Source organism: Bidens hawaiensis, unplaced genomic scaffold (genome assembly GCF_021521415.1).
Source record: "Bidens hawaiensis isolate Kalapana, Puna unplaced genomic scaffold, B.hawaiensis_p1.1 tig00022253_1, whole genome shotgun sequence".
Lineage (NCBI taxonomy): Eukaryota > Viridiplantae > Streptophyta > Magnoliopsida > Asterales > Asteraceae > Bidens > Bidens hawaiensis.
Window position 1 is genome coordinate 62,501 of NW_027493453.1, and position 23,693 is coordinate 86,193.

The following is a 23,693-nucleotide window of genomic DNA, read 5'->3' on the forward strand; positions in this document are numbered from 1 at the left end:
GCTATAATTATTTACTTACGAAAAACAAATGTCTCATGTCATCTCGACTAAACTCAGATTCATCTTTTACGTTGAGGTCGAGCAATGAATCCAAAACATCGTTGTTTCTTGACGTAGCACCCTCATATGGTGATTTACCCGACCTTGTTTTCAATCGTTGATCGATGATCCTATCAATTACAGATAATATTTTGTTGCCATAAACATTTCCCTGTTTCACTAATCCTTGTGGATCAAATGGTTTAAGAAACGGGAAAAAATCGGCTATATTAGGCTTCCCTAGAACTTCCATTAAAGCCCATACCGCGTCCTTGAATTCTTGTGCAGACTCGGAGTCATGTTGAGCGACATTTGTGGAAAACATGAGATAATATTAATCGATGTCGTAAATGCAACTCCACCTATGTTGACTGCCTTTTGAGTTATACAACATTGATTAACATGATCAAGAAGTTCTTGTACCTAGAACCATAATAAAAAAATATATATTACAATTATTTATTCTAAAAAAAAATTGTTCATCTAAACTAGCTACAAAGACACGTCTAAGTTATCCAATTAGTACAACGCGTCTAAACTAGTTGCAGCATTGCGTTTAACCAAATACCAGAATTCATTTAATGTACAACAATATGCCAAGTTGTATCGTTATGCATGAAAGAAGCGTGTGAATATAATGGTGTGTGCAAACCATTGCAAGGTGCATCTAAAACTACTTGTAACTTTATGGACACATATAACATTGCCCTAAAATAGACGTCTTGCATCCTGCGTCCTGTATCCTTCACATTCTTCGTGGATAATTATTTTTTACACTTTATCCGCCTATACGTAATGTAGACTTAAAACCATAACTAATTAATGTAAGAACTGCGAGAACCTTTTATTTTTATATTTATTTTAGATTTTAACATGACCATTGTAATACATCATGGTTATCTGAGTATACTTGAATTTCTATATGAATATGTGGGTAAATTTACGTGTATTCCTATATTATAAACACACATATAATTTGTTATAATTTTATGATCTGGCTACACAAGTGTACAATACTTGCTAGGATAGAAAAGGTAGAAAAATATTGATTAAGAGCTATATCATTTTTATATAGCTTTTAATGATAAATTAATAGCCAAGATTATTTATGCTCGTGCATTTTAACCAAAATATAAGCATAAATTTAACATAAAAAGTTTGTTAGTCGATCGACTCATACTTTCTGCTTTCGTAGGAGTTCGTTAGCATCTAGATGTTGCATAGAGATCACATATTCTTTAATTATCCGACGCAGTCTTTGCCAATGACCTCCGGGCTGCAACCACGCTACAGAGTGTTTATATAGGTCCACCACTCGGGCAGTGTCTGGAGTTGATCGGCCAGATATTGACTGATCATGTGTTTTTAAAAAGTCTTTAGCCATATCAGGTGATGAAATAACTATGGTTGTTCTACATCCGAGCTTAAGCGACATTAAAGGGCCATAACGTTTAGAGAGTGTGGCTAGATCGCGGTGTGGGTTGTTGGTAACCTGTAAAAGGTTTCCGATTATCGGAAAAGGGTAAGGTCCTGGTGGAAGCCGTGAGTTGTGGTGACTAGAGATGTTGATGTGGATGAAATAGACTAATGTTGAAAGGAAAGAAAACAAAAGAAAGAAAGAAAGATAATCCATAGGTTTGTGTGTTGAGGTTATAGTTGAATATTTGTTAATGACACTACATATTTATAGTGTGTCACGTACTCACGTATAACGACTAGGGGTGTAAAAGAGTCGAGCTCTAGGCTCTAGCTCGGTTCGTTTAACTTATATGGAGCTCGAGCTCCTTTTGAGCTCTATTTTCAAAGCTCGAGCTTGGCTCGTGAATGGATTTTGAAGCTTGAGCTCGGCTCGGGCTCGGCTCGTTTACTATTTACCAATTTATATAATTATAATTCTTTTTATATATTTTTTTCTATTTTAATTTTGTGTATAAAATAATATATATTATTTAGTTATTTATATTTATTTTTTCATAACACTATATATATATTAATTAATAATTATTTAATATATTATTAAAAAATTATTTAAATGACAGACTCGTTTAGGCTCGCAAGCCGGCTCGAGCTTGATAAGTGAAGCTCGGGCTCAGGATCGTTTATTAAATGAGCATTTTTTAGGTTTGAGCTTGGGCTCGGGCTCAATTAAGCCCGGCTCAATCGAGCTTTTTAGCGGGCCAATCTCGAGTAGTTCGCAAGTAGCTCGGCTCGTTTGCACCCCTAATAACGACCAACTAACTTTTAGGTTAATTTGACAAATTAACATAATAATAAACTTAATACGGTATGTGATTTCAATATTTGGGTGTTTATTATTAATCTTGGTCAAGGAATGGGTCTAGTGGGTTGGGTTTGTAGGTGTGTAGGTAGGTTGACTAGTGGTGTTTAGTCCGATTGTGAAACGTAATGGAAGTGGGTCATCATCTAAGAAGTTATAGGTTTTCAGGAAGATCAAGTTGGTTCGAAAAAGGGAAGTGTGGTTTCGTCAAATACGACATGTTGGGACACCATAACCCAATTCGTAGAGGTTTCGTAACAACGATACCCTCGGTAATTTGAGGGGGGGGGGGGTTGGCTGAGAAAAATAACTTGCACAGATCGAAGATGTAATTTATAAGGCATAGTATCATACATGTTTGGATAGAGGACACAACCGAACACACGAATGTGTTTGTGTGACGGGTGATGAAGGTGAGAAAGTGTTGGAAGCTTCGGGTATTCCAGGGGAGAATTTGATTGGTTTCTGAAGAGGTATGTACCCGCCTCAACATCGAGCGGGGCGGGTCAACCCACAAGATATATACAAGACATTAGAAATCAAAGATATTATCAAGGCACAAAGCCAAAACTTATGCTCAAGCATCACATATGCTCACGCATCACATGTGCTCATGCATCACATATGCTCGCGCGTATCACATGCTCACGCATCATACATGCTTATGCATATCACATCGTGCGTGGCGCATCCGCGCGCGGCGCATATCACATGCTCGCGCATCATACATGCCCACCCATATCACAGTTGCGCATAGCGCAGCTGCGCGTGGGGCATCCGCGCGTGACGCGTATTACATGCTTGTGCGTATCGCATCTGCGCATGAAATATCTGCGCGTGAGAATAAAGAGAAGACCTCGCGTATCCTCAGGATGGGCGCATATCACACATGCACATAGTCAACCTCGTCCTTATCCAAATCAGGATTAGGGCAACTTTGATTGTGCACGTCAGACAACCTTCCAGAAGGTATCTTTTTAAGGAATGAGAATATGCTGATGTTGACAGCTGCCAAATGAAAGGTCGACAACTCAGCATGACACATGTGCTACCACGTGATTACAACCAACGAGAAAGCGCCAGGTGTCCCAAAGGACACGTGGCGCAAATCGATTGGAGGAGGCCAACGAAACCCTAATTTGGTCTCAGCTCAATCAGTGGAAACCCTAGCACTATAAATACATCATAACGTACACAGTTACACACACATTGATTCACATTGAAGCATATTCAATTACATTCACTGACATGCAGCCCTAGTCAGTTACTTTCTCATACACAGAGAGACAATCAGAATAATCATACAGAGTAACATACAGTATTCAGCAATTAAGCAATACTCTCCCAATTCCCTTACTCTCACATTATTATCTTCTCCTACACATACTTATTCTCACGCCGGAGGGTTACCCCAAAGAGGACCCCTCTGTCCCTTTCTGAGGGGTAAGTAACGGCGCTGTTCATTTTGTAGGTGGAAGAACACTGATCCAGAAGAACCATCGGTGAAATAGTATAATCACACCCGAGGAAAGTAGATCTGCTACCAGTGAGTAGATCCACGTTTCTTCATTGGCGCCATCCACTGTTACAAACGGCAATCAGATCTCATCAGATCTACATAAAAAAAAAAATCAATCACCATGGTTTCTGGCATTCGTAACGCTGATCAAGCTCTGGAGGATATTGAACGTGAGGGTGTCAATGAGGGACAACAGTTTCTGAGGGTGCCGCGTGATTCTACGCGCACCACCAGTAACCGTCCCTTCATCACAACCCCTCACGGCCAGACTGAAACTCCTCCAGACGATCTCACGTTACAAAATCTTGCCGGCGCGAAACTGAAAGGACCAATGGGTCCAGAAGAAGAAACGAATGATCCGAATGAATGGCTCATAAACGAGCAGCGGCGTCTACTGGAAAAGTACAATGAAATGGTCAAACAGAAAAAGCTAGCCGACCAAACACAAAGGCAAGCGTTTGATAAGCAGACTACAAAAAGGCCGCGCGCGCCGGAAGAAGGACATTCTGTTCACACTGCACACACTGAGTTCAGTGATGAAGAAGTGCATAGCATGAGGAAGACGCGAGATACTCATGCAGGAGGCTCACAGCTCCGCGCGCCTGTGAACATGGCGCCTGGAGCCAGAGCAGATCTGGATCTGCACATGCCGTACAGCCCACCAGTCAGAGGGCAAGTGGACGTAACCACACCCTACAGACCAGCCATCTTGGTAAAACACTCAAAGTTTACTGCGCGCATCGCGCAGGCTCCCATCCAGCACAAGACCAAGATGCCAAGTGGTCTGGGCAAATATGATGGCACAACAGATCCAGATGACTTTTTGCAAGGTTTCTATAACACGGGAAACCTAGAGAGCTGGACGATGCCAACATGGTGTCATATGTTTGCTCGCTGCCTCACGGGCGCAGCGCGAGTATGGTTCGAGAGCTTGCCGACTGGGCAAATTGATGGGTTCGAGGAACTATTAGAAAAGTTCCAAGCCCACTTCGTACAGCAGCGCAGGCACACGCGCGATCCTGATGACATCATGCACTGCGTACGCAGGAATGATGAAACGATTGAAGATTACATCACTCGTTTCAATCAGGAGTCCCTGGCAATCGGGGGTATAACTGAGCAGCTCCTGCGCGTGGCCTTTATACAAGGCGCGCGCAGTGATCAACTCCGCCGAGCTCTCGTAAGCAAAGATGGTATGCCCACCACTTGGGCAAAACTAATGGAAGCATCGCGAGTCTTCGCGAGAAATGAAAAACAGATTGCCCAAGATAGGGCAAGAGAAAGAGCGCATCAGGCTGAATCACCGCGCAGCAAAGAGAAGAGGGCCAAACAAAACTCTGTATGGTCCAGGTTGCAGCCAACAAGTTTTTCTTCCGCAGAAAAGCAAACGCAACCAAGCTCACCCCAGCCCCAAAAAGATGTTCGCAATCGCGGGGAGGGTGACAAGAGGGAGGGCGGCAGAGATTCTAGCAGACTTCTGCCAAGAATATGGACTCCCATCACTAAAACACCTTCACAGGTGTTAAGTACTGAGAATGTCCAATTCAAGCCCCCCAAACAACTACACTACAAGGGACCGCAAAACAGTGGCAAATATTGTGAATTTCACAGGTCCCCGGGCCACAACACCGACGCATGCCATCATTTAAAGGATGCGATCGAGAAGGATGTAAAATCAGGCAGGCTGGCTCACTTGGTGAAAAACCCAAGAATAGAGGATGAGCAACCGGAAGGAGCCTCTGCCAGCAAGAAAAACAAAAGAATCTGTGTGGCTGAGGGGGGACGACAAGGGCAGACGTCAAAAAAGAGAAGCGCGCAAATCCACGGAGATTGGCGCGAGCAGCAAGTCATCTTCCCAAGAATCAGGGGAGGCCCTTCAATAAGCAGTCCTCTCGTCATCACCACACACATTGCTCATTACGAAGTGTCAAAGGTCCTGGTGGACACTGGAAGCGAATCTGACATTATGTATGAGCAATGTTTCAGAAAGTTAGACCCGGCAGACCAAGCGCGGCTCGAAATTGTGAACGCACCAATCTGTGGTGTTTCAAATGAAATCATCCATCCCCTAGGCCAGATTCAGTTTGAACTAACTATGGGGGATGATGAGCACAAGCGAGCCGAAGTTGTCAACTTCTTGGTCTTGCCCACCACGTCATGCCACAATATGATCCTGGGTAGGGGAACGATTGCCCAATTTAATGCTGTACCGTCGCCAGCGCACGGCGCATTGGGGTTCCCTACACCAACAGGCGTAACATTTGTTTACCGCGATCATTTGTGCGCAGTGACAAATACGCCGCGGGAAGGGAGAATGAAACTTCCAATGGCGGACAATGCGCCAGAGAAGTGGATTTTAAACCCAAAATTCCCAGAGCAAACGGTCACAATTGGCGCTACCATTTCAGACGAAACGAGATTGAGAATGAAAAGGTTGCTCGCAAAATACACGTCGGTATTCGCGTGGCAACACTCAGATATGACTGGGGTCCCGCGAGATTTGGCGCAACATTCTCTTAACACGTTCAAGTCGGTGGAGCCAATTGCTCAGAAAAAGAGAATCATGGGGGATGAAAAGGCGAAGGCCATGAATGAGCAAGTTGAGGACCTGTTGCGCGCAAACATCATCAGCCCGATTCGATACCAGACGTGGGTAGCCAATCCTGTGATGGTAAAGAAAAGCAACGGGTCATGGAGGATGTGTATTGACTTCAAGGACCTCAACAAAGCATGTCCGAAAGACTGTTACCCCCTCCCAAACATCGACGCAAAAGTGAACTCCGTGGCGCCATTCAAGCTCAAATGTTTCCTGGATGCCTACAAAAGCTATCACCAGATTCAAATGGCACCACAAGACGAAGACAAGACTGCCTTCAGAACCGACAAGGGTGTTTTCTGTTACACAAAAATGCCCTTTGGTTTAAAGAATGCGGGCGCCACTTATCAGAGACTTATGAATTCGGTTTTCAGTGAACAAATCGGAAGAAATCTAGAAGTCTACGTTGATGATTTGGTGATCAAGAGCAGGGAGGAGAGACAAATGCTCAAAGACATCGAGGAAACTCTTCAGCGCCTAACGGAAGTTAACATGAAGCTCAACCCGAGCAAATGTACTTTCGGCGCGGAAGAGGGGAAATTTCTTGGTGTAATGGTCACTAAGGATGGTTTCAAGGTGAACCCTGAAAAGGTGGAAGCCATCCTTGACATGCCTTCACCATCCACCATGAAAGAGGTTCAGAAGCTGAATGGTAGATTGGTGTCAATCAACAGGTTCCTAGCGAACCACGCCAGCAAATCTACTCCATTCGTTAACACTTTGAGGAACTGCTTGAAGAAGAGCCAATTCAAGTGGACGCCTGAGGCTGAGCAAGCTTTCAGTGAGATAAAAGAATGTCTCATAAAGCTGCCCGCGCTCACAGCTCCACTTCCTGGCGAAACCCTTACATTGTACTTGTCAGCTGGAGACCGCGCCATCGGCGCAGTATTATTGGTGGATCGCAAGGGGATCCAAACGCCAATATACTATGTGAGTCGGGTGCTGACAGACCCTGAGACGCGCTATTCCATCATGGAAAAGTTAGTTTTGTCACTAACACACGCGTCGCGCAAGCTTCATAGATACTTCAATGGTCATCCTATTGAAGTTCTGACTGGTTACAACATCCAGCAAGTCTTGCGACGCCCCGCGCTCTCCGGAAGGCTGACAAAGTGGGCGCTGGAATTAGGTGAACACACGATCACCTATAAGCCCCGTCCAGCAATAAAGGGTCAAGTTCTGGCGGATTTCATCACGGAAATCCCAGAGGGAAAGATTGAAGAAGCTCAGCGCGAGGTAGATCCTCCGCGAGCAAATGATGAAGAAGATGTTTGGAGGCTATTCACTGATGGAGCCTCCAACAGCGAAGGATCCGGCGCGGGCCTCAAACTGGTGGACCCTGATAATCATGAATATACTTATGCTATTAGGTTGGACTTCAAGAGTACCAACAATGAGGCTGAATATGAAGCCCTGCTGGCTGGTCTGCGCATTGCGCGCAAGTTTGGAGTTAAGAAGCTAGAGGCCCATGTTGATTCGTACTTGGTAGCAGCACAGGTCAATGGCCTTTATGATGCCAAGGAGAACACCATGCCTCTATATCTAGAGCAGGCGAAAAAGCTCACTGAGCAATTTGACAGCTTCAGAATCATTCATATTCCGCGCAGTGAAAACAAATCTGCAGATGCGCTGAGTAAGATGGCATCAACCAGTTTTGATCACTTTGGCAAAGATGTCAGGGTAGAAGTAATGAGCAACCCGTCGGTGGTGGCGAAGTCTGTCTTGGTAACCCATACAACCCCTTCATCATGGATAACTCCAATAATGGAATTCTTGAAGGAAGGAAAGGTACCAGATGATCGCGCACAAGCGAGGAAGATAAGACACAAGGCGCAGAACTATGAACTGCTTGACGATACATTATATCGACGCTCTTATCTTGGGCCGCTCATGAAATGCTTGGATGCTGAGGAAGCAAGCTATGTGATCAGAGAGATACACGAAGGAATCTGTGGAATTCATGCTGGCCCGCGCATGGTGATTGCCAAGGCAATGAGCGCAGGCTACTATTGGCCAGGCATGTACTTGGACGCTTTAAAAGAGATCCAAAAGTGCAAAGCATGTCAGAGCTATGCGCCAAACACCATGCGGCCAAAGAACAACTTGATTCCGGTAACCTCAGCATGGCCTTTCCACAAATGGGCAATCGACATTGTGGGTCCCCTACCGCAGGCGCCTGGGCGAGTAAAATTTTTGGTTGTGGCAGTAGACTATTTTACAAAATGGGTTGAAGCCAAGCCACTAGCAAAAATAACGGCCGAAGCAATGAAGCAGTTTATCTGGAGCCACATCATATGCCGTTTTGGCTTGCCCATGGAAATTGTTAGCGATAATGGCAAGCAATTCACTGACAAGAAGATTTCCAGCTGGCTCAAAGAATTGCGCATTAACCAAATTTTCACTTCAGTCTATCACCCTCATGGGAATGGACAAGTGGAACGCGCAAATCAAAGTTTGCTAAATGGGCTGAAGAAAAGGTTGGAGGGAGAATCCCATTCTTGGGTCGAAGAGTTACCTAATGTCCTGTGGGCGCACAGGACATTAAGCAAAACTAGCAATGGCGAATCCCCGTTCAGCCTAACCTATGGGACAGAGGCTATGATCCTAGCAGAAATTGGATGCCCATCCCATAGGGTACTCATGATGAGCAAGACTGATAACGAGCGCGAAAGAAGATTGGACCTCAACTTGCTTGAAGGGCGCAGAGAAGCGGCTATCATCAATGAAGCCAAATACAAGAAAAAGATGGAAAAATATTATAATCAGCGCGTTAAAGAGTGCCACTTCAAGAAAAATGATTTTGTCCTTCGAAACAATGAAGCTAGCCGCGCAATACCCCCAGGAAAAATGTCCCCCAATTGGGAAGGACCTTATCAAATCTCAGAAGAATTGGGGAAAGGCGCGTACACTTTAAAAGATTTGAATGGAAAAAAGATACCGCGCGCGTGGAACGCAGCACAGCTTAGAAAATGCTTCATGTAAAAATTCAAATATGTACTCAAGGCTTTTAAGCCATCATGAATGATGATTCGCGCTATCTTTCAATATTTGTTCTATTACCTTTGCATACATGTTTCACACTTCCTTTATTAATTTGGAGCAATATGACAACACTATATTGACTTCAAAACAAAATAAAACGAAGTAAAACATACATGCGCGAGCCTTAGCTCAAACGCGTTAACGAGTCTTAACTCTAAAACGTCAGGGCCTTAGCCCAAACCTACGAGCCTTAGCTCAAACACGTTAACGAGTCATAACTCTAAAAACGTCAGGGCCTTAGCCCAAAGCAAAGAGCCTTAGCTCAAAACACTCACAAACATCCATCTTACATCCCGCGCAGTCTGACCATAAAAATCCCTAAACACAACTAAGGCAAAGTACATGCCAAATCATAGTTGTTAAGGTCTCAGGTCGAGGTCGCGCGCGGAATAAAAGTGGATATCTGAGTAACACATGCTGACATGTAATGGCTAAAACTCATATAAAAAACGCGCGACAACGACGCGCAAAAAATAGTAGCGAAAAGTCATCGCGCATGTCAGCATAAACAAGATACTGCGAAACCACTTACAAAATAGGACTATGGTTAAGTAAATAATTTCCTTACAACCTTGTTCTTATTTTAACATGCAAGCATATCTTATATCTATACTAGCAAACATGAAGAGATGAATGGAAATGCGCAAGATGTGAAAAAGGGAAAACAAATTTCATTCCATAGCATTGAAATTTACAAGTATGATGAGTTACAAATTACAAGTATAAAAAAAAATATATATATAAAATTTGATGAAGGGCTTCTCAAGTCTCCACGTCGACGTCAGCCACTTCATCACCCTCATCATCTCCCTCAGCATCTGGCGCGGCACGCTCCTCATCTCCGAACTGACCATAGTCAAGTTCTTCCTCCTCAATGGAGTCTTCTATCACGACGGTGTCAGGAGCAGATTCTTTCGCCGCGCCAGAGCTGCTGGCAGGGGCAACATCCCCCGCGCCACCATCATCGCCACCAGCCCCCTCGCATTCATCGAGAAACTTCTTTAGCGCGCCGAGGTCGGGCTGGTCAGCAAGCGCAGCAATCTGCAAATCAATAGAAAAGTATTGAGTACAAAACACTTGGAAAATTAATTAAGAAAAACTCATTAAGGTCAAGGTACCTGAACAAGGATGGGGATGGGAGTACTCATATACTTCTCCCCCACCGCGGCCATGTCCGCGCAGGCCGCGTAGCTCTTGTAAGGGTACTCGGATGGGTTCTTCTTCAACATACCATATTCGTACCCATCCGTAAACCCTTCAGCTCGACCCACCAAGCGCGCGGCAGCATTGCAGTCCATCACAAGGGCCTGAAACTCGCCAGAATATTTCATCGCCAAAGCGCAACGAGTCATGCCCTGTGACACCAGCCATTGGCGATCCTGCGCGAGGCCAGCAACAGACGTCTCGAGGACAGGAACCTGGGAGTTTAATAACTCAACAGTTTCCTTGGTCTTTTTTAGCTCCTCTTTATCAGACGCTGCTGCCGCCAAAATTTTTTCTTTCTCCGCCTGCGCAGCATCAAGTGCTTCCTGGCTGGACGCTGCCGTCGCCAAGGCCTCATCTCTATCGGCCTGCACGGCCGCCAACTCCTTCTTCAGGCGCGCAACCTCGCTCTCCAGTGATGATTTCTCAGTGATACTCTGGACGATAGCTTGGTCACGCGCCTCAGCCTGCTGTTCCAAGACACGCACTCTCCGCGCGTACTTGGCAACTTCGGCCTCTGCCACCTGCTGCTTCTCCCGCGCAGCTTGGAGCTCATGCCCGCGCTTAATAAAGGCGGTGTTGGCACTTGCTCGGTTTTCGCTGAGCTCCGCCTGGAGTTTCTCAGCTCGTGCGCGAGCATCAGAAAGGTTCCAGGCAGCCACCTTAGCCTCTTGCTGGGCTGCCACAAGAGCATCGCGTACTTTAATATAATCGCGATGAAGCTCTTGGGAGGCAGCAAAGAAAGCTGACCCAGCGAAAATGTGATCGTTGAGCAAGTCAGCGCGGGTGCGCTCCTCCTGATACCTCCTATCAGTAGGAGGCACGGCATGAGCCCAGAAGTCCTCGCATACGCCCATGGATTGGAAGGAACTGTCTTCATTAATATTCCATCTCGGGCGGTAAACGTGGTCACCTTCCTGCAAAACACAAGAAATGTTCTAAGTCATAAAACATACTTATATGGAGGTACGCGCAGCGGAGCAACAAATTAAAACATACCTGCGGGGATGAAGCAGAAAAGTCAGCGCCAGCCCCACCAGAAGTCTGCGCTGCGAAGTCTTGTGGCATCGCAGGGCTGGCGCGGTCTCCCAAGGAGTCCTCAGCTTGAGCCCCCTCATCCTCCTTATCTTCTTCAATAGGCCTCTTCTCCTGCGACCTGGAGGGCTCCAAACCAGTTTCGCGGGGAGGGCTGCGTGTAGGAGGAGGCGAGGGAGGTCTCGGCGTCGCCATTTCGGCGCGCAATACGGCTTCCTGCTCCTTTGTAATCCCAATAAGGGGAGACTCAGCACTGGCAGGAGCAGGACCAGAACCAGCGGCGCCGGCAACGGCGCCAGGAGTGTCGCCAGCAACTTGTACGCCAGCTACAACTCCTATGAACAAATCAACAAGGAAAATTGGTTTATGACTGGATCCAAAAGAAAAAGTTCAGAAGACAAATGTGCAAAACATACCTTGGCGCAATTCTGTTCGCGCGGCGAACATCGCCATAAAGTTCATTCTACCCTTCTCAGAGGGTAGAACGGGGGACTTCGAAGCAGACCCCGGCGCAGCCTCAGCACCTTGTGGCGCCTGCGGCTGATCTGCAACCGTCGCCGGTCCTGCAAACATTCAAAGGAGCAAAGGTTTAATAATAATTCAATCAGATGAAGATAAGCAAAGTATACCTGTCGCAGGCGCGGCACTGCTTCTCTCTTCAGCCGCGCGAACGGAGGAGGTGACGCCACCATACCTCAAGTGGACAGGAGGTCTGCCCACTTTCACAGGCAGGGAAGCTAAAGAACCCCTGGTGGTAAACACCTGGGTTTCCTTAGGTCCCTTCGTTTGAGCATGGGGATGAGCGACAGGGGTGTCATCTTTCTTTTGTCTCTTACTGCCCCCTGCGCCAGATTTCCCCTTAGCTTTGCGCTTTAGTAGGGGCGCCTCCTCTTCCTCCTCCTCCTCCGCGAGCTCCAGCTCGTAGTTCTCCAGCGCATCTACAATACATGCAACACAAGTGTTAGCAAAAATTGGTATTCTAAAGGAATAAGCATAAGTGCGAAGGCTTACCAGGCGCGTCGCTATCAAAGTCAAATGCCAGATCGACAGGGATGAACATATCATCGAAGCGATCTGGGAAGCCCACCTCCCCAGCGCCAAGCGCGACGGAGCCACCTTCCACTTGATCATCATAAGCGGCGTGGATATAATCCTTGGTGACTGCGCAAAAACAAGTCAAGTGATATCAGCAAAAAGAATTATGTTCGCGCAGAAAAAGAAATAAAGAAATGAAATAAACTTACACAACCCGTCGACTTGGATAACGGGCTCAAGCGAGCTGTCCGCCCACCTCTTGCTCATACCAACCCCCACCAGCGCCTCCTCACGAATGCTCTTGGCGGGGGATGGTTCAGTGGACAGCTTCTTAACCCAGGCGCCAGTTGGGTTCTTGAGGACACCCACATCCGCAGGCGCAGAAGAGATGGAGCGCATGGTCATACGGATGGGTATCACACCAGCCCTAATGTAGAAGAACCTCTCAGACCAGTCATGAAGGCTCTTGAATGAAACAGTGGAGCACTTCACCTTCTGACTGCGAGGAATAAAAGAGAACCAATTGTCTTGGATCTTGGCCTTATAAAAATACTGAAAGCGCCGAGGGGTAGGCTCCTCGCGCTGGGATTTGCACATGAACTCAAAGTGAGTCATGCGCACAAGTCCAAAAGGATGGACTTGGGATATATGAATCCCATAGAACTGCAGCAGTGCACCCACAAACCTTGTCATCGGGAGACGAAGGTTGCAGTGGGTGAAAAAATGGCTATATAAGGATATATAACCGGCAGGCGGGTCCGCCGCCGATTGCCCCGCCTCAGGCAACATGCAGCCAAACAGGGTGGGAAAGCCCTGAGAGGCGATAAGGCTGTCAAGATCAGCCTGCCTCAATTTGCAGGGGATTTCATTCCACCTCCTCACCACCTTGGTCATCCTTACCTCCTCCGATGAGCCCTCAGCAACCTTCTTCCCCTTGCCTTTCTTCTTCAACGTCGACATCACTACGGATTTAACGCGGCGTTTTCGGGAGACGATTGAGGTGATCGACAGGTTCGAGGAGTCCGAGCTATCAGACATACAACTGAACAATCTAACAACGGAAACTTCTGAAGAACAGATATTTCAGAGGACAAAGAAGGAAACTCAGAAGAGAAAACAAGAAGATGAAGGATAAAGAACTCCAAGGGCTGGCTTTTATAGGCCGAGGAGAGAGAAATTTGGGTGCTGAACGGACTTCACGCGCCCCCACTCGCAGGTATAAGCCAACGCGAGCGCGACACGTGCCCCTGACAACTGTGTGAGAGGACACGAAAAGAAAAATACGGCGGGTGCCAGAGTTCACGCGCCCCCACTCGCAGGTCTTGGCCAACAAGAGCGCGACACGTGTCCCTGACAGCTTGTGAGGGGACACGAAAGGCAACTGTAGCACCTCGAGCACACGAAATGTCTGACACGTCTCCATCACTGACCCACGTCAGCAACCATCACGTACATGGACGATTCGTTTTCAACCAAATGGATAGAACTTCGCGCAACGATGGAAACAACCAAGAAAACGACAAAACCCCATTAAAAGACAAAAGCAGTAAGTCTAATATCTATCTTACCGCGCTAGCGCGAGATAAGACACACATTAGACTGGGGGGGCTTGAAGAGGTATGTACCCGCCTCAACATCGAGCGGGGCGGGTCAACCCACAAGATATATACAAGACATTAGAAATCAAAGATATTATCAAGGCACAAAGCCAAAACTTATGCTCAAGCATCACATATGCTCACGCATCACATGTGCTCATGCATCACATATGCTCGCGCGTATCACATGCTCACGCATCATACATGCTTATGCATATCACATCGTGCGTGGCGCATCCGCGCGCGGCGCATATCACATGCTCGCGCATCATACATGCCCACCCATATCACAGTTGCGCATGGCGCAGCTGCGCGTGGGGCATCCGCGCGTGACGCGTATTACATGCTTGGCGTATCGCATCTGCGCATGAAATATCTGCGCGTGAGAATAAAGAGAAGACCTCGCGCATCCTCAGGATGGGCGCATATCACACATGCACATAGTCAACCTCGTCCTTATCCAAATCAGGATTAGGGCAACTTTGATTGTGCACGTCAGACAACCTTCCAGAAGGTATCTTTTTAAGGAATGAGAATATGCTGATGTTGACAGCTGCCAAATGAAAGGTCGACAACTCAGCATGACACATGTGCTACCACGTGATTACAACCAACGAGAAAGCGCCAGGTGTCCCAAAGGACACGTGGCTCAAATCGATTGGAGGAGGCCAACGAAACCCTAATTTGGTCTCAGCTCAATCAGTGGAAACCCTAGCACTATAAATACATCATAACGTACACAGTTACACACACATTGATTCACATTGAAGCATATTCAATTACATTCACTGACAGGCAGCCCTAGTCAGTTACTTTCTCATACACAGAGAGACAATCAGAATAATCATACAGAGTAACATACAGTATTCAGCAATTAAGCAATACTCTCCCAATTCCCTTACTCTCACATTATTATCTTCTCCTACACATACTTATTCTCACGCCGGAGGGTTACCCCAAAGAGGACCCCTCTGTCCCTTTCTGAGGGGTAAGTAACGGCGCTGTTCATTTTGTAGGTGGAAGAACACTGATCCAGAAGAACCATCGGTGAAATAGTATAATCACACCCGAGGAAAGTAGATCTGCTACCAGTGAGTAGATCCACGTTTCTTCAGTTTCTTTAAGTGGGCTGTGGTTCCTGTGACAACGAGGTCGTTAGATGCGCTCGTGAGAGCGGTTTCGAATGAGTTGAAAAAGAAGGTTGCGTATAAGTTATGGGATTTGGTTAAGGAGATTGGGGAAAAGGGGGATGGTGTTGTGAGTAGTGAAATGCTTAATGTTTTGATATCGTTGTTTTCAAGGTTAGGTAAAGGAATGGCTGGGTTCGAGGTTTTTAACAAGTTTGGAGACTTGGGTTGTGTGACGAATGCGGATACTTATTATTATACTGTTCAAGCGCTTTGCAGGCGATCGATTTATGAGCGTGTCGGTTTAGTTTGTGAGAGGATGATTAGTGAGGAGAAGTTACCGGAAGCAGGGAAAGTTGGGGATATTATATATTATTTGTGTAAAGGTGGGATGGTGAAAGAAGCTTATTCTGTTTATTTATCAGCGAAGGGGAAACAAAGATATCCACCTCAATCGCCTGTTAACTTTTTGATTACTTCTCTTTGTGACCGAAAGAAGAACAATGTTGATTCGGTTCACTTTGCGTTGAAGATGTTGGATGATTTACAGAACCAGAAGTATGCAATCAAGCAGTTTGCATGTGTCATTCAAGGGTTGTGCAGAGTTAATGATATCGAGGGGGCAAAAGCTTTGTTGTCGAGAATGATTGATAACGGTCCTCCACCTGGAAATGCAATCTTTAATACGATTATTAATGCACTTTCAAAGTCAGGAGATTTAACAGAAGCTATAAAGGTTATGAGGTTGATGGAAAATAGGGGACTCAAGCCTGATGTGTTTGCTTACAGTGTCATTATGAGCGGGTACATAAAGGGTGGCGAAATGGAAGAAGCTGCCAAGATGTTAACCGAGGCTAAAAAGAATCACTGCAAGCTGACACCTGTCATTTATCATACGATTATTCGCGGGTATTGTAAACTTGAGCAGTTTGAGAAGGCTGTGAAGTTATTGGAGGAAATGGAAGAGTATGGTGTTCGGCCTAATACTGATGAGTATAATAAGTTGATTCAGTCGCTTTGCTTGAAAGCCGCTGATTGGGTTATGGCAGAGAAGTTAATGGAGGAAATGACCAAAAGGGGCTTGCATCTTAATGGGATTACAAAGTCGCTTATAAGAGCGGTTAAGGAGTTGGAAGAAGAGGGAAAAGGGGCCAAAGAAACGAGTGTTGCAGCTTAAAGTTTTTGTCCTTTTGGTAGTTGTTCTGTACCATGAAGAAGGTATGTCAAATCTTGTTTTTTTGTTTTTTAGATCCTTATAAGGTTCAACAGAAAGAAATGTTTCTACTTTGCAACAAAGATTTCTCCTTAAGTTAGATTTCTAGCAATTAACCATCAAACAATAACAAGGGCATTACCATGATAACCCGTTACCAGAAAACAAATGGGACCCACTAATACCCTGCTAATCAATGGGATCGGGTAAAACTCAGCTTGCGCTGGCAGGTTTGGAAGACGAAGAATTTGTAGTATTTTATTTCGGTGACTCAGTTTATCTGTTTGCTCTTGACTTCCCATAGTGGACCTTTTCTTTATCTGAATGTTGGAAATTATTTGTGCATTTTTTGTAGACATTTACATGATTGATTGCTTAATAGTTTTTGTGACATCTTGTCTAAAACTAAGATCCTGTCAAGTTTTGGAAGAAATCACAATATCTTAACCGGAAAATTATATACTTCCCAAATTCATAAGAAATTTAATGTCAAGTACATTAACATTTACTTTGACATTATTTAACAAATCATTTTCCAAACACTTGTCATTTGTGCTTATTATTTTTAATTTGACAACATAAGCACTAATTTAGAAACAATCAAACTCTGACTGGAATGGCCTTCAATGGTATGCTTCTTTGTATGGTGAGGCCAAACTTCTCACCCATGTCTAAATCTTGGCCTCTCATGTTTCCTTCCAACTTCCAATCGAACTTCTGAATCAACGAACCCAACACTATAGGTAGCGTTCTATGAGCAATATTCAATCCTGGACATATTCTAATCTCAGCACCAAATGGTATGAGCTCGAAATCTTGACCTTTGTAGTCAGTTTTAAGGTCCAAAAACCTCTCCGGCATGAAAGTTTCTGGGTTTGACCATACTTTTGGGTCTCGCCCTATCATCCAAACATTACAGAGGATTTGAGCATCTTTAGGCACGATGAAACCTTGGATTTCTGTATCGTGTATTGCTCGGCGAGGAATAAGTAAAGGCGCCGGAGGATGTAATCGCAAAGTTTCTTTTATAATAGCTTGTAGGTAAGTGAGTTCAGAGAAATCTATATCATGCGTACTCTTGTTGCTTTCCATGAGTTTGATCTCTGATCGGGCCTTTTCCATTTTATCTGGGTTACGAATAAGCTCGGCCACTGCCCATTCCAATGTACTTGATGTTGTATAAGTTCCCGCAATTAAATTTTCCTACGATAGTTCATGAATTATTAAATATAATAAGGCCCAATATCTAGAAACTAAAAAAAATTAACTATATGGTTTGTATACTAGATTTAAAAAAATATAATAATAAAATTAAAACAATTTGAAGACATTTTTTCCAGACATGTAAACTGTTTTAATAAAACACCCACTTTTATATATAAAAAATCTCCATCTACTAGTAAGTGAAAATGTCCATGCATTCATTTCTTCAAGTCTAAAAAATATATAATGTGAGTCAATGGCGAAGTTTGGACGAGAACCTCGCGCGCACCAAGGAGGACTTAAAATGTATTTTGGTCGAAAATGGGTTAATTTACCCAACGTATAAAAACTTTCAAACGAAAAGCGGTTAAATTTACACTGCTTCAAAAAAAAAAATGGGGGCAGGGCCACCCCTGGCCCTCACTATCCTACGCCATTGATGTGACTACCTTAATGACATGCTATAGTTATGTACTTACAAAAAACAAATGTCTCATGTCATCTCGATTAAACTCAGTTTCATCTTTTAGGTGGAGGTTAAGAAGCGAATCCAAAACATCGCTGTTTGTTGATGTAACACCTTCATAAGATGATGAACCTGACCTTGTTTTCAACCGTTGATCGATGATCCTGTCAATTACAGATAATATTTTGTTGCCATAAATATTTCCCCGTTTCACTAATCCTTGTGGATCAAATGGTTTAAGAAATGGGAAAAAATCGGCTATGTTACTCTTCCCTAAAACTTCCATTAAAGCCCGTATCGCGTCCTTAAATTCTTGTGCGGACTCAGAGTCATATTGAGCGAAATTCGTAGAAAACATGATGTTTGAGAGAAGATTATTATTGTTGCGAATGCAACTCCACCTATGTTGACAGCCTTTTCAGTTGTACAACATTGATTAACATGATCAAGAAGTTCTTGTACCTAGAACCACAATCAAATACATATTACAATTGTGTATTCTTAATAATCAAAGGCAATCCATCTAAACTAGCTACAACGATGCGTTTAAGTTATCCAATTAATACAATGCGTCTAAATCAGTTACATTATTGCATTTAACCAAAACGTTAGTTCATTTAATGTATAGCAATATATCCAAGTTGTTAAGGTGTTATCCTTGAAAAAAGCGTGTGAATATAATGATGTGTCCAAATCATTACAAGGTTTGTCTAAAACTATTTATAATTTTATGGACGCATATAAACTTGCCCTAAAATAGACATCTTGTGTCATGTATCCTTCACATACTTCATGGATGATCACTTTTTATACATTAACTGACTATATATGTAACGTACACTTCAAAACTATAACTAGTTAATGTGAGAACTGCGAGAACCTTTTACTTTTATATTTATTTAAGATTTTAATATGACCATTAAAATACATCACGATTATCTGAATATACTTGAAGATCTGTGTGAATATGTGCGTAAATTTACATGTATTCATATTATTAAGGTCCTGTTAGAGACACCAAACAAAAATTAGGGTGCACCCCTCTATACGTTGCATATAGCTCTATATGTGGTGTATAAAGGAGGTTTACCTTTTCCTGTTTGTACCTTATATATATGCCGCGTATTGGGTTATACGCAACATATAAGTACGAGACGAGAAGTGATGTGATACTCGGATGTACCCTATATGCCGAGTAGGGATGAGATCGGTACCGAAAATACCTATCCCGAAAATCGCCAAATCTTGGTACCGGTATTGAAGGTAAAAATTCGGGAAATACTGGTACCGTACCGATCCCGAAACTCAAAACTTTGGTACCGATTCGGTACCGACGGTACCGGTGTCGGTTCGGCATCGGCACGGTACCGATACCAAGTACCAAATGCTCATTCCTAACGCCGAGTGTAGCCTTGTATTTTTTAAAACTCTTTAAAAATACTAATTAACTAATTAAAATTACTAATTACTCTTTAAAAAATACTATTTTAATAAAGAACTATTTAATTAATTTAATAATTTTTATTAATACTTTTTTTAATTAATATTTTTTTATAAATAAATAACCAAACATAATACTTCATCTCTTTTTAGCTAATAACTTTTTAAAATAAATAATTTAAAATAATAATTAATCATTTTTATTTATAATTTATAAAAAATATTAATTAATCATAAAAAAACAGAGACAAAGCAGCAAGATCAGACGATGCCACAGACACCAGTCTACATCGAGGGGGATATGGAGTTACAGACTTACCCCCATACGTAGTTTCAGGCAGAGAGCCCCGTGGCCTGCCAGTTCGGACACCTCCAACGGATGTAGTCGCATCCCAACTGGTGTCGCTTATATAGATTTCTACATTTTGTTTTATTTGTACGAACTAGTTGTAATGGTTATATATATTTATATAAACAATTAAATATCATTTTATTTATATTGTTTCGTTGTAACTTTGAATTCGAGCCGATTGTTGATAACATTAAAAAAGTGAATTTAAAAAAAATTAATAATACAATCCTCCCAAAAAATATATCCATATACCACGTATAGCCATATACGCGACATATAACTTTTAATTAATGCCCTTTTAGGGGGGACACCTCTCTATATGTCGTATATAACACTATATGTGGCGTATAGAAGGGTATCCGTTAGAAGGAGGGTGTTTAAGGAATTTCCCATTATTAACACACATGTGAATTTATTATAAGTCAATAATCTACACAAGTGTACAAAACTTGTCAGTATAGAAAACGTAGAAATTAATAGAGAAAATTACTTTTTGCGTCCTTGTGGTTTTAGGACGGAAGCATAGTGAGTCCCCGAAATTTTTTTTGAACTGATTGAGTCCCCGTGGTTTCAGAAACGAACAATTTGAGTCCCTGTGGTTTCAGTAAAACGAAAGTTTTACCCTGAAAGTTAAGTAAGGGCAGTGACTCAAATGGTTCGTTTCTGAAACCACGGGGACTCAACCAGTTCAAAAATTTTTTCAAGGACTCACTGTGCCTCCGCCATTAAAACCACATAGACTCAAACAGTAATTTTCTCAAATTAACATTGATTAAGAAAACCACTCTTATCTTTTACAAGTTTACCACTATATCCTCTTTATTCAACTTTTAACAATAAATGAATGGTCCAAAAGCATAAATTTAATATAAAAAGTTTGTTTGTGGATTGACTCGTACCTTCTGCTTTCGTAGGAGTTCACTTGCATCTGAATGTTGCATAGAGATCAAATGTTCTTTAATAATCCGACGCAGTTTTTGCCAATGATCTCCGGGCTGCAACCACCCTACCGAGCGTTTATGTTGGTCCACCACTCGGGCAGTCTCTCTAGTTGATCGGCCAGAGAACACCCGGTCATGTGTTTTTAAAAACTCTTTAGCCATATCACGTGATGAAACAACTATAGCTGTTCTACTTCCGAGCTTAAGCGACATCAAAGGGCCATAACGTTTAGAGAGTGTGGCTAGACCGCGGTGTGGGTTGTTGGTAAGCTGTAAAAGGTTTCCGACTATCGGGAAAGGGTATGGCCCCGGTGGAAGTCGTGAGTTGTGACGGCTAGAGATGTTGATGAAATAGATTAATATTAGGAGGAAAGAAAGCAAAAGAAATGAGGATAGATAATCCATAGGTTGTGTGTTGAGATTATGAGTGAATATTTGTTCATGACACTATAAATTTATAGTGTGTCACGTATATAATAATAATAATAATAATAATAATAATAATAATAATAATAATATAAACTTAATAATGCATATGATTTCAACACTAGTGTATTTATTATTAATTGTGTAAACCCTTTGACCACGGAAGCAATATACAATTAGAAAAGAGAACTATAGATTAATAGATAAATACAGCAAATGTATTTTTACTTTCAATAAAATATGAGTCTAATATATATTCTTCACATATATCTTCTAACTAGTTTTAGAGCCCGTGTCACACACGGGATGATCAAAATTATAAAATTACAAGTAAAGTAAATAATTGTATAACGTATATGAAAAAATATATTACATCTATGCTTGTATCTATACTATGTGTACATAAATTATACGCACGGGCAGAAACGTACCCGGAAACGTTTTTTCTATTGAAAATTTCATTATAAGTGTCATTCATTTGTAATTGAAATAATTTTGGTTATTAACCAATTTCGAGAATAAGACTTCTCATACAATAGTAGTTATAACCACTCAGCCTAAATACAGAATAATTGCTACCTTTATTGATATATTTATCAATTTATCATCCATCGAAGGAAATGAGAACATTAAATTGTAACGACGAATTTCTTCAAGAACTATGTTTTTCTAAGCTACACCATGAAAAAGATTTTGATTAATGGGTCTGGGAGTGGCATGTCGAAAGTGTTCGCAATATTTTCTTAAATTTTAATAGTTGAGGGAAAAATAGTCAATTTTTCAAATCTCGAACCTTTTGATTATTTCCAAAAATGCCCTTAAAAATAATTTTGAAACTCGAATCATGCTTAAAATTTTAACTTTCATTCGTTTGACATTTTTAAGTCAACACTTTGAACCCGTAACAAATTTGATAATAAATCTATTTGCATTTTCAAACTTTTAAGAATACTCAGATTTCCTATTTTTGACCGGTAACAAATTTTGATCTAAATGTAGTTAACTTATATCAAGCATTACATTTACCAACTTTTGACCCATAAAAATCAAATTTAAGTTCCACTAAAAACCCGAAACAATCCTTGATAAAAAAAAATAAACTAAATATGATAAACTTTGTTATGTCAGACAGTGATCGGTATATAATAATAATAGGTAAATTGATTGATTTAAAAAAAAGATCGAGTTTTAAGCATATATTTATTATTTAATTTAATGATTAAAAAAATTACTTTGTACATATTCAAGTTTTGTTTTTATTTACAATCTTCTACAATATAGGTAGTACAATATGTTAATGATAACATTTGAAATTATATTCTTTCAATCTTTGACAAACATGGTTTGTTATTGATTTTTGGATTTCACCAAGTATTTTAAAATATATAGTCATAATATGTTAATATTTATTTTTATAAAAATACATAGATATAATATGAATAGAGTATAAAAGGAAAGTGAATAACTATTGATCTATTACATATATTAGGGTAAATTAACATATTAGTTTTGGAGGGAAAAGAATTGTGAGAATTAACCAAAAGATGACAAGTGTCCACAATTGTTTTACTTTATTAGAATAGGTAGATAGTCTCTCGTAGTTTGAGCGGGATTCTGCTAATGGCTCAAACTAGCTCTAATTCCTGAAATAATTGTCGAGACAACCCTTTGGTAAAGACATCAACATACTACATGGATGACGGAACATGTAATACCTGTATATACATGATCGATGACCCTTCTCGTGAACAAAATGAAGGTCAATTTCAACATGCTTTGTTCGTTAATGATGAACTGGATTATGGAATAATACACTGCAGACACATTATCGCAATAGACGAATGTAGCTTTTTGTAACAAAACACCAAGTTCAATTAGTAAATTGTGAATCCAAGTAGTTTCCGTCACTTCATTCGCCACACTTCTATATTCAGCCTCCACACTAGATCGTGAAATACAAGGTTGTCCTTTGAAAGCCCAAGAGAATGAATTTGCTCCCATAAGCACACAATAAGTGAATGTAGAATGCAAGAATCAGGACATCCACCCCAATCAGCATTAGAGTAAGTGGTCAAAGTGTCGGTAGTACCCAGGACAGGACGTATGGCATAATCAATGGTGCTGCTAAGGTATCAGAGAATACGCTTCGTAATCCCGAAATAAGAGTCCTGCGGGGCATG

General features: G+C 42.2%; 1 protein-coding gene and 2 pseudogenes across 1 annotated transcript; 1 reads left to right on the top strand and 2 right to left on the bottom strand.

The window, feature by feature from the left end:
- Positions 1 to 1,705, bottom strand: part of LOC143565042 (cytochrome P450 76T24-like) — a 2,457-nt pseudogene extending 752 nt beyond the window's left edge.
- Positions 1,706 to 2,445: 740 nt separating this feature from the next.
- Positions 2,446 to 16,817, top strand: LOC143565069 (small ribosomal subunit protein mS80 (rPPR6)-like). The gene is made up of 2 exons (XM_077052162.1): positions 2,446 to 2,589; positions 15,471 to 16,817. Exons 1-2 carry the CDS (start codon positions 2,446 to 2,448, stop codon positions 16,647 to 16,649), a joined length of 1,323 nt encoding a protein of 440 aa, XP_076908277.1. The 3' UTR covers positions 16,650 to 16,817.
- A 378-nt stretch (positions 16,818 to 17,195) lies between these two features.
- On the bottom strand, positions 17,196 to 21,492 carry LOC143565043 (cytochrome P450 76T24-like; annotated as a pseudogene).
- Positions 21,493 to 23,693: the final 2,201 nt, after the last annotated feature.